Raw genomic sequence first — 12,401 nt, 5'->3', positions numbered from 1 at the left:
GGCGCGGCGAGGAGCTCATGAATATTAATATAGAGGTCATGCAGCGAGCTCAGTCATTGGTCCGTTTGAAACATTTGCTTAATTTATTTCTCGACTCATCTTATGTAATATTAATAATGTCTATTAGCCGAAACAATTGGTTCAGTTGTATTACCTTACATCCACACCCACATTCTAGCGGTTTTTTTTTAAATATAATAATAATAAATGTTTGATCAGAAAATGTTTGAGTTTACTGTAACATTTTGTACCTTGAACCTTGAACTTGAACTGTATCTCACAATTAAAACCATGCAACAATAATGGAATATGTTAAATTTACATTTCAATGTATAAAATACTGTACAAAAATACAAAAAAAAAAATGTTGACAGCATTCTCAAGCTCGACCATTCAATCCTATTATCCAAGTTATAGGTAAGACAAATAATCAAATAAATATGTGTTTATTAATAGGCCCATGTTTATTAGTTTACTAATAACTACAAAGCCACTTTTGGTCTCAACTAGCTAGTCCTTATTGTGTGGTTTGAATTATTTATTTATTTTTAATTCGTTTTTTTATTTTTATAATGCTAATGCTTGTTTGTTTGTTTGTTTGTTTGTTTGTTTGTTTAATTTAGCTAGAAATTGGCAAAACTCATGAAAGCAAGGCTTAGTTATAATTTTCTGAAAATGAAACACCTCATTTACTGAGCATTTGTTGTACATTTGAAGCCATTTTATGGTCCCACATGGTTCTTATATTACTTGACATGGTTTGGTCTGGTGTTAGAGTGTGAATGTTGTGGGTGTTTGTGTTGGGTGGAGGCTATAATCAGTGTGAATGTGGAGTGCAAGCTTTATTTTCAGCTTGTTTGCATGTTTGTCGCACACTCATGCAAAACTAACACAGAGACAGTTTATTCAGCTAATACAAAAGTAGTGTATAGCTGCTCCATGCAGAACAGGATACTATCCACATGAATGTGGTTGCGGTGATGAAGCGCAGATGTGTCCCTCAAATGCTGCCAGCAATTTCCCAATTTTTCACCCCACCTCATTGGCCACACATTCCTATTGAGAGACAGGACCAGGACTGGAGATAAGAGCTCAAGAGCTTGATATTTTATCAACTGAAGCGGAGCTTAAATTGCGATGGAGAAGAGAACTGAATAGGTGGCTTGAATTGTATTTGTTAAGTCAAGCAATTTAAAACTCTATATGATTTTTTTCAGACTGTTTGCATGTGGGTAGTTATTCAATTAAACTTTGAATAACACATGCACCCAAACAAATTCCGCTATCTTAAAATGTTTCACACACAATTCCATGTGATTTTCTGGATTTTGGAATCCACATTCTAGTATTCTATTCCAATTGAACACTTGACCAATTGGTCTTAGCAGTGAGACCTTACTGTTGCACCCTCACTGAGGCTGCTGGACCTTTTGAGCTCAGAATCAAATTATTTGATGGGACTTTTTGAGACCTTCCTCTAACTGCTCTTTCGTTTCCTGTTTATCTAACTTGCACCTACATGTATTCAAACAACATGCCTCTAGGTATTATTCACTTTGACTCCACTGAAGTTTACTGCTACTCTGCACAATTGACATAGATACTGGTTGGTATTGGTTGGTTTGGATTTTTCACAAAAAACCTAGTCACTGAATGTTTGTTTCATCCATCCATCCATCATTTCATAAAGAAACAGAAAAAACTGAGACGGATTAAATCCAGAAGAACTGCGGCTATGTCTCCAAGACGCTTGAAGAAACCTAGAAAATATGGCTTTCCAAATCAATTGATGTTACTTGGTTTTAAAGTGATTGTTGATTATGATTTCATTTTTCTAACTTTAGTTAGTGTGTAATGTTGCTGTTTGAGTATAAACAACATCTACAAAGTTACAACGCTGAAAGTTCAAAACAAAGGAAGATAAGGACGTTTTTTAAACGGCTGGTAGGGACTACACGACATTCCTCCCAGGTTAGTGACATCACCATCCCTAGAATTTACATGAACCCCTCCCCCGGGAACGCAATTTATACATTATCATGACAGAATATGCTAATCAATGACCAGAAGATAGTTAACTCCACATCAGCTACATACATTCATCAACTAACCATTCAGAAACGTTCTGTTGCATTCTACATGTTGTCACTTCTTCTTGAGTCTCTCCATCATTGTCAGACTCCGGTTTGAACATAAAAGGCTAAAAGTTTTTGAAATTTTCAGTGCAGGTCTGTGTGAGGTAAAAGGACATGAGCTGTTGAAGCTCCGCCCCCTGTGCCAGGAGCAGCAGCTCATTTGCATTTAAAGGGACAGACACAAAAACGGTGCGTTTTTGCTCACCCTCAAAAAGTGACAATTTTAGTATGCTATATAAAAATATCTGTGGGGTATTTTGAGCTAAAACTTCACATGCACACTCTGGGGACATCAGAGACTCATTTTACATCTTGTGAAAGGGCCACCCTTTAAAATGGTAATAGTAACAATACATTGCAGGCTTGTTTATATGTGAAATTGAGTTGTCCTGTCTTGAATTAAATTAATGTTGGCTGTTATTCTTGTTTTGCCTCATTTAAGCCAATAGGACACTTCTGGCTTCAGAATGTTGCTAGACTCAACCATGTTGACAATTCTCTCCGAGTGTGAATTCTTAGCTTGAGGCAACTTTGAGTCACCCAGGTTTTGGCCGCCTCAGATAACACCTGAAACATGAGGTTTGTGCTTGAGATATGAACTCTGATCTATATAAATATTTAAATACATTTAGTTCAGTGAATACGAACTTCTCCAACCTCAACAACTCACAACAGACACTTATATATAATCACCAGGCTGCATTGATTATGGAATCCATTATCAGTTTACCGCTCTTGAAATAAAGATGACTTAACTGAGAAAGCCAAGCCTGGCCAGACTCCATAAAACAGTGACATCTGGTCCAATAAGTCCTCCTCAAGACCTGTTTTTAAGTATTAATAAATAAACATTATTAAATAAAAATACAACAAATTGTTTTAGACTCTTAACATTGTTGACAGTTTTAATGTAGGTCTATACAGTGCATACAGTTTGTAATATGACATACATCCTTGGTAAATACTATTTGACAACATTGCACATAATGCATTAGCATAATTTCAAGCTTATAATAGTATAAACAAAATAAGCACTGCGGTGAAGAGTAAAGACAAGAAAGCCATGACTCTTGAAAGATTCGATTTCCTCAATGCTGACAAATAAAAAAGTATGTAATATAATGCTGAAATAAATAATTGGATTTCACTCGGCAGCAGTGAAGCAGTTGACCGTTGTTTTTGACCTCAAAGAACAGTAATACTGTATTACTGAAATGCAATTAAATTATTTCACACAGTCCTGTCCTTAAATTGTTTAACAATGTATTACTAAAAAATATATTAAAATGTATAAATAGGATTTAGGTAAAAGAGGATTGAACAAAAAATATCAACAATTTCACAGCTTATTTCGTAGCCATCAACAGACGGAGGGACAGCTACTGGAGTTTTATTAAGATGAACTGTTTCTCTGCTCATCAAACAGCAGACATTTTACCTGCACAAAAAGACAGAAATCAAACAACAGTGCAAGCAAAGTAAAAAAAATGTACAATTCTTCTCTAAATCACACAATAGAGAACATTTATTTGCATCATACTTTTTTTATGTTGTGTCCAATAAGCAATGCACATCATAAACAACTAAATAAAGAATAACTTGAAGCAAACTCACCGGCCACTTTATTAGGTACACCTGTTCAACTGCTCGATAATGTAAATATCTAATCAGTCAATCACATGGCAGCAACTCAATGAACGTAGGCATGTGCTGTAGGTCAAGACGATCTGCTAAAGATGAGCATAAGAATGGAGAAGAGGGGAAATGGTGCTCTTTTGGTGGAAAATTTTGTGTTTCGTTTTGTTTTGTTTTTTACTTCATTGGAATGGTACGAAACTTGGTAAAGGTTTTGGCACTTGCTGTGTGAAAAATCTTAGCCATGATCCGAAAAAGTTAAATGGTCCTGAAAAAAATACTCACTTGTGTCAAAAATGACCGCATTGGAAATAAATGGGAGATGAATTTCATCTAGTGAAACCGTTTGGTACTGCGGCCAAACAAAATCTTACCGAAAGCTCATTTTTTGAGATATCAATCTCAAATTTGGAACACAACTTGTTTAGGTTTAAACCGTTGATTTTGCAGTTTTAGAGTAAAACGTGTTTTTGAAAATATATATTTCATATAAAAATTGAAAATAGTATTTTTGTGAATTATTCATAAAAATAAATGTAAAATTCTGTAACTTTTTTAAGTTAACTTTTTAGTCTGTGCTCTGTGGAGGATATTCTCTTGCCACTCTTAGTACCAATTGAGCATTGTTTAAAGGATTATTAGCAAGGTTTACCTAATAAAGTGACCAGTTAGTGCATTTACTTTATATGTTATAATTATGAAAGTCTGAATTTCGACCTTTTTTTTTTTTTTTTGGCAAAATATGTTTATTTATTATTATTAAAGTCTGCACTGCAGTATACAATGTATATACAGTAAGCAGTGCACTAGTATTCCATTTTGAACACAACTGTGTGTCTACTTACCTCATGCCACCGCAGTGTATCACGTGGCAGCCCAAGATGGCAGTGAGGACAACAGCTGACAGAATCCATGGCCTCCTCCTCCTCCTCTTCCCCCCTCTTCATCTCTCTTGGCCTATCAGTGTCCCACAGGGGAAAAGATACAGAGCGAGAGGAGTGGGCTACTCCAAAATGAGGCCTAGGGTCTCGCTGGTAGTTCAAGCGTTCACCACTGGAGGGCAGTGTTAGATCCTCACTGTCCACCTGCAGCTAAAACAAAACTGTTACTGAACTGCCCCATCTAGTGTACAGATACGGGAATGACACGTTATATTTTGCAAAGCTAACTCTCTCAGCTACATAATTTACAACCAGCTGAGTTGGTTGCAACAAGATCCTGAAAGCATGACAGGTCAAATGAAATCTAACCCCTGAGTCTATCTAGTGTCAAAAAGGCTGACAAACTAGATCATTAATCTATTAACAGCATGCCCTATTTACACATATTAAAAACATGAGCTTGTCACTGTACCTGAGGCATGTTGAGGTCTTCAGTGGGTTGAGATTTCAAGCAGTACCAACAAAGTTCAAGGGCAACTCCTGTAGTGAAGTGCACACTCATTAACTTAGTGTGCCAACAAGATATTTGAGCAACATTTCACTAGCTCTAGCTATAGTTTTATGTTTACTACAGAACAAACAGCCCAAAATAGCCAAAAGTAAATTAGGCCTGTGTACTGGCCATTGCTTCCCATCACCACCTGAGTAAATGTCATTTGCATTTCAGGGTTGAATATTTACACAAGGACAAACTGTTCAGCATTTTTAAATGTTCCTTATCCGTATTATCAGTGTACGCATTTATCAGCTGGGTAACAGCGACAGGTTTAGACATACTCTGTGTGTGTACAGGAGTCGCTGCCAAGGCCTGTGTAATGTTTGGGGTCTGACCGGATTCAGGTTTCTCCTGTGTAACACTCTCACTAACACAACAGCTCCCTTCCTCGCAGGAAACGCTCTGTCAAGCAGCACAAAGAAAGAGAAGGATTAGCATAGTTTAGGGACAGTTAACACAGAACACGTTTTTGCGTTCACGGAAACGTATACTTGCTGCTTTTCAGACGTTTAAAGACGCAAAGTTAAAACAAGAAAAACAAATGAGCTGAACTTTTAAAACTGGTCTCGCGACCATGCAATTCTTCTTAATTTCTTCTTTGCATTTTGCGTTGAATTTTAATTGTTTTATGTAAACATGTGCACTGCCCCTCGCATTTTAAGATGCCAAGTTAAAATCAATTAACATAGTGAATACGGGGGCTGCATCTGAAATCGCATACTTCCCTACTAGATAGTAGGCGAAGAACAGTATACGACAAAATGAGTATGTCCAAATTCATAGTACTTATAAAAAAGTAGGCAAAAAGTACGATTTCGATTGCGATTTCAGCCGGGGTATTGTTGTAAAATGGGGAGAGTAACACAACACAACCAATTCCACCAATCATGGATAAACTAGGAGTCCTATGATCATTTCAGTGTTTACCCACTTCCTCTCGGATCCCATAATGATTGGCTGCATCCGAAATCGCATACTCTCGAGTAGGAACTTATTTTGAATAATTTTTTTTTTTAAAGTACATTCTATATAGTATGAGTGTGTGTAGTATGAATGTAATCCGGATGTACTACATTCACCATGTTCTCATTATCATGTGACCTACGGTGTCAGTTGTGTCGCTTCACTGCCATTCACAAATCCTCTCCCATGGCCTCATGGGATAGTAAAGTGTCCATCATATGCACACTTCAGAATCTCACCAGAAGTAGTAGGTCATCCAGGTACTTTTTGCCTACTCTTTTATGAGTTTTATGTCACGTAATGTTTTTCACCTATTTAGTAGGGAAGTATGTGATTTCGGTGAATAGGATTTTACTGAATTCCTAGAAAATGAAAAATAAAGACAAAACTTTTGTGTTGTTTGTATTGGCAGCTCAAATCCAATGGAAATGTGGGTAAAATGTACCCTATGCAGTTTCAAGGCCCACCAAGCCTGCACTCCAGGGTTAACATATTTGTCACCACTGTGACTCTGATTGAGAATATGCACATAGATACACAGACTCACACATTGACAGTGTTTTTTACACAGGTGCAATTGAGTCAAGTGTTCATTAAGCATCAATATTGAATTTCTAAGGACTCATTTACACACATGCACACACTCCTGGGTCAAACAGAAAGTGGATTTGTTCAGTTACAGAGAAAGAGCAATTGTTTTGGATTGTTTCATATTTTGTTAAACATATTGCATAATGTGGCCTCAGTTTCTGCATCTTTTGTTTAGTTGAATTGTTACTTAGCCAACATCCTACCCCGGTATAGTGAGGTTGAACAAAAACACACCATGTTTGTGCCATCAACTCAAAAGGGCTGTTATGGTTTGAATTGATGTCTTTTATGGTTAACAAATGTGGGTAGGCTACTTTGTATAACGGTTTGAGCACTCAAAAATTCAGTGAGTTACAGATGCAGAAGCAAAAAGTGTTAAAACCATACCCGGTATTTCCTACATGAATAAATAAAAGAAGTTCACATTTTAAAACGTGTCTCGAGATCTTGTGTTCTCTTCCATTTCGCTGTGCTTTCTCGCGTTTTTTTTTTTTTAATTGTTTTATGTAGCCTAAACATGCGCGCTGTGAAGTTTAAGTAAATAAAAGTTTAACGTTGTTAACATTAAAGTTTAAAACGCGTCTGACCTTGACTGAGATATTCTCCATTTCACTGCGCTGAGTTTCGCGTTTTTTAAACGCCAGTACTATAGACTGTAAGGCCAGGACGCATTCTGTGTGACATGCTCCTCTGACCAATCAGAAGCAAGAATTCTAGAGCGCCGTGTAATAAGCAACAATGTCAACAGGTTAATCTTAATTGAAACTGTATGGAATTATAATCATTGAAAGTGAAATATTTCCACACACAGAACTAATATAATTTAGAGAATAACTGCTATATTAAAATCCCTTAGTGTCATTAATCTCTGTAGGCTACTGATTGGTCCATTGATAAAGAACAACTCTGACCTGCTTTTGTTGATCCTGTGGAGAGTTTTGTTCCTTGTTGCTGTGATCACTCGAACTCATTCTGTATTTGTGTAAGAAAGACTGAGTGTAGAGATTGAAAGCACATTGTTTGTTTTTGTTTATTTTTACATTTGAATAAAATCCTTAACACATGGCTTAACTTCTCCTTACACAGTGCCTAGACGGTTTAGTCTCAATTCCTACTATTTACCCCTCACCGGGAGGTTATCAATTAATCCATCTGTCTACGAATTACACTCAAGAGGCTTGAGTATCCCCAGCCGAGACCTTTTAACGCACTCTGACACTAGCCAAAACATCAGCAATTAAGTGTTGTGGAGCTCACTTACCCCACTTGGGCCGCTTGGTCGTCATTAACCATCCCCGCCATCTCACTGACCTCCCGTTTCCGTGGGACAACCTCTTTTTGTTTTATCCGCTCTCTAGTTCTCTCTCTCTCTCTCTCTCTCTCTCTCTCTCTCTCTCTAACCCCTTCTTCTAACGAAACGGAAACTGTGGCTATTCAATATTTGATGAATCTCAATGGCTCACAAGCAGATTTGCTGTAAAGAGTGACAGCAGTGGAGCTCAGGTGTCAGGCCTCGTCTGCCTCAGTCAGTCAGCAGTCTGGACTCCCCAGCTGAGGATAAACACCCCTGAGGGACATTTTACCCCATCTGCCACAATAGCACTTGATGTAAACATCAAATGGATTACGCCCTAGAGACAAGAGGTCTGTTTGCACACACAGTGTGGACCTAATATAGTACCAAAGAGTGAGTGTGAGTTCATGTGGAGCAATATCTTTGAGTGTGTGCTCAAGTGTTGTCCCTGTGGGCTTTTAGAAAATAGACTCTCTTTAACCACACTTTCATTTGTCTCCTAACAATGTCCGACAGCAAATATGCATAACTCACAAAAGAATTCTGTAATTTGCTCAGCATCTGTCACATCGTATATTATGGATTGTGTTTAATAACATTCTGGTGGCATTTTATGACATTTTATTTAATATCTAAATTTTAATGTATTCTAAATACGTCCAATTAAATAATATTTATTTAGTACTTTTCACGTAATTTATTAAAATTATTTAAAATATTGAGTTCATACCTTGGTAAATAAATACATTAATATATCTGACTATCTTTGAAAACATAAAAATGTAAAGAATTATGTCAAATATATGTATGTGTGTGTGTGTGTGTGTGTGTGTGTGTGTGTGTGTGTGTGTGTGTGTGTGTGTGTGTGTGTGTGTGTGTGTGTGTGTGTGTGTGTGTGTGTGTGTGTGTGTGTGTGTGTGTGTGTGTGTGTGTGTGTGTGTGTGTGTGTGTGTGTGTGTGTGTGTGTGTTCCTCTTCCCTGTCATTGTAAGTTGACCTAGGCTGCATCTGAAAACTGATAAATGCTGCCTTCGGAGGATACATTCCAAGGTGGTAAGGCATCAAGGAACGTCCGAATCCAATGTTAGCTTTACTTCCTGTTTCCTGAGATAGCTTCATATGTGATTGAGTTTTAAAGGCAGCATAGATGTGTCCTTCGCTGCCTATGATATCCCACAATCCTGTGCTTTCCATTCTGTGACAGTTGAGTAAAGATGAAAAAGTAAAGAGAAAGTAAAGATGACATCTTAAAGTCACGGTCGGTGGTCAGTTTGTGTCTAAACGTAAGGTTTTGACCAACGTTTTCCACCTCTGAACGCATTTCAACTGAAAAATTACTATTGTAGTAATTAAATATTTGCTTAGTTCTCACCAAAGCTCACTCTATTTTGCTGTAGATCCTTTTGATCACGAAATCAGTTTCGTGAGGTCGCTTCGAGCACAGGTTTCAAAGTTTCCTATGTGTGCCAGTTTGTTTCCATAGTTACTAATTAGTTTCACCTGCAATTTATTTAGCTCTGTATACCCTGTGTATTTAAGCCCTTAGTTCTCTTGGTTCTTTGTTCTTTGTTATCCAGCATATATATATATATATATATATATAGTAGTCAACATTTGACAGTGGATCAGAAAACTTAATCAAAGTTGTCCTAAGACAAGAACGGGTTTTGTTCAAAATTCATGTATAACTTTGATGAAAGGTTTTGATCCACTTCAAATGTTAACTACAACTGTATATTTGTTAAAGGTCATCCTGTTTTTGGTTGAAGTCCACAGTAGTCGATTGTCGAGTTCACACGCACTGTGGCTGAAATAACATCATTTTTATTAATATCTTTCACATCTACTGCAGTCAGATTCACCGTGTTCACTCTGAAGGAATCACTCACATTAGCTGTGCACTTGTAATGACACACTGTAAGAAAAGATACACCATATCTACTCAATAAAAATGAGGCAACAGATTACAAGCAATATTATTAATTAAATTTCACAAGGTTTGGAATTGAGTAAATATTAATTAAATGAGACCCTTAATAGTTATCCATTTAATATGAGTAGATTTGAATAGATTAATTATATAAATTAATTAAAACCTAAACAAAAATATTGAGTTGATTTGAAAAAGATAAACTCCCTAATGTGTAAATAGTACTAATAAAAATTAATTTAATTCTACATATCATAATTGAGTAATTATCATCTACATTAATCTGCACATTGATTTGAATTTAATCAATGCAATGAATTAAATCTAAATACTCATTTCTTATGAATAATATGGCCCAGAAAGTACAGAACTTAAATACTCAAATAAGAATTTTATTAACAATTAACTTGTGCTATCAACACACTGTAGCACATCATTGTACACTGCAACCAGTCTCATTTCAAGTCAGAAGTTGGATCTTGCATTTCAAACCAGACATTTGAAAAGGACAGAATGCTGACTTCAACTATTAAAAAAAAAAAAAAAGAGAGCAATCAACATTTTTAAGAAAAATACCCCATAATGGCATGCGCCAAAACATAAATTATAAAAGTGCATAAATGTTCATTTGTACTTTGTCAAATGTGCAATTCTCAAGCTCTGTAGAAGATGGACATTGTGTAGCACAAAAGTCTGCACTGAAATACAGTCTCATTTCAAGCCTGAAGTTTGCTCTTGAGGGACTGGACTTTGTTTGAAAGCTTTGAATCATCCAGTTTCAAGAAAAGTTTTTGGAACACCTAAAAGGTGTACTTCAGCTGTCTGGGATAATCGACATTCAGCGCGTAGGTCAAGCCACGGAGGCCAGAGCAAGCCCTTGCAATATCTCCATGTCCTGTGATGACTTCTATGCCCTCTATGACGATCCTAATGTCCTTTGGGCTGTTGCTTGTAGAAGGTCCAGGCTTTGGGGTCACAGTAATGGCCATTATGACCTGTTCAAGCTCCTCCAAGTTCTCAGTGTCCTGCAACAAGACATTGTTATTGTATTAGTATAAAACTGTCAGAAATGTATTGCAAGCATATCACATTACTAGAAAATTCATTATTGTTTTCATAGTTTATAAATCTATTTTATTAGATTTTATTTTCTCACAGGCCTTGGTATCAAATTATTCTTTGTTTTGTTTTCTTCTCTATTTTGATGTTCTTGTACAGGGTTCATGCAGGTTACAATAAGTCAAATTTAAGACCTTTTTAAGACATTTTAAGACCATAAAGATGTAAATTTAAGACCTACACGATGCATTACCAAAAAATATTCAGATCAAAGAAATTCTGAAAAAATCATCATTAATTTAATTTACAGATAAAGCAATCACATTAGTAACCTTCCACATCCAACAACGTGCCAAATGGCCAAAACCTTAGGCCCAAAATGAAAATAGGCTTTAACAAAATTTCAAAACGTACTAATACTACATGTTTTCAGAGACTTTTAGTGTACGATTTAGCTGTAAAATGAGAGAGTTTGTGCCATGTTAAGCGTCCTCCCCTCCTGCTAAAGTTACGTTAGCTAACTAACTTAAGTGCTAGCCGCTATGGACGGATATAACCACACTAAAATTAACAGATTTATGCATGAAAATAAATAAAATTGCGTCTCTAAAACGTAACACTGTTAATAGACTGACTTCACGTGGATTTAGCTAAGTTACCTTCACAGTTGCAAGTTGCAACAAAACAGTGAAACAACAGAGAGAAGTTACGTTACCTGCCTCGGGAAGACGAGCTCCACACACGGGAAGTAAAGCCAACGGAAGTGAGTCAAGTGCCGTCTGAAATATAAGATGCTCTTCCAGCGATAACCCCAAATATTTCTCTTTATGGAACCTTAAAATTAAACACAATGTACTTATTTACGCAATTTCATAAAAACATACTGAGGATATGATATTAACACGCAAAGGACCTAGGAATAGTGGAAATGCTAACCCACATCCTTCAAAATAAAAGTTTGACTTCGATACATAAGAATTCTTCCAAAATGTATAATGCTGTGTTCATATTATAGCGCAACAAAATCACACTGCTACATTAATATATAGCCTTCCAACAGAAGCCAACTTTGTGTTGCTGCTGAGTCTCTTTTTCTGTGATAACTAATTTTATATTGTAATATAGCACTAACATTACATGCATTCTTCTTACTAGCCCAGTGATAACAAAATAAGTTTTCTTACCTTAGTCAACCAGTTAAATTTAGCAAGATGAGCAATGTGGAAGACGACGAACATTCACTGTCAGTAGCTCTTCAAATGTCTTGTGGCTAGGTAGCCTGCTGCATTTTTTTTAAAAAAAGGCGCACTTTGACAGGAAGTGCTTTTCAATTAAAATTTGCCTGATTGCATTGATTT

At 36.5% G+C, this 12,401-nt stretch overlaps 1 protein-coding gene across 3 annotated transcripts; it reads right to left on the bottom strand.

The window, feature by feature from the left end:
• Positions 1-3,016: 3,016 nt before the first annotated feature.
• LOC308683765 (uncharacterized protein) lies at positions 3,017-8,351 on the bottom strand. Of its 3 annotated transcripts, XM_081354481.1 has the most exons (6): positions 8,023-8,351; positions 7,673-7,733; positions 5,489-5,609; positions 5,124-5,191; positions 4,616-4,861; positions 3,017-3,573 (listed from the first exon to the last, which is right to left on the bottom strand). In XM_081354481.1, the coding sequence occupies exons 1-6, from the start codon at positions 8,061-8,063 to the stop codon at positions 3,529-3,531; spliced, it is 582 nt and encodes a 193-aa protein (XP_081210607.1). In that variant the 5' UTR covers positions 8,064-8,351; the 3' UTR covers positions 3,017-3,528. The 3 variants fall into 3 exon arrangements, with proteins under 3 accessions (XP_081210607.1, XP_081210608.1, XP_081210609.1); XM_081354482.1 differs by lacking the exons at positions 7,673-7,733; positions 8,023-8,351 and adding an exon at positions 7,349-7,456; XM_081354483.1 differs by lacking the exons at positions 7,673-7,733; positions 8,023-8,351 and adding an exon at positions 7,349-7,418 and having other exon boundaries at positions 4,616-4,855.
• Between the last annotated feature and the right edge of the window lie 4,050 nt (positions 8,352-12,401).

This window comes from Scardinius erythrophthalmus (genome assembly GCF_964197995.2).
Source record: "Scardinius erythrophthalmus genome assembly, chromosome: 23".
NCBI lineage: Eukaryota > Metazoa > Chordata > Actinopteri > Cypriniformes > Leuciscidae > Scardinius > Scardinius erythrophthalmus.
This window is presented reverse-complemented; position numbering and strand designations above follow the sequence as displayed.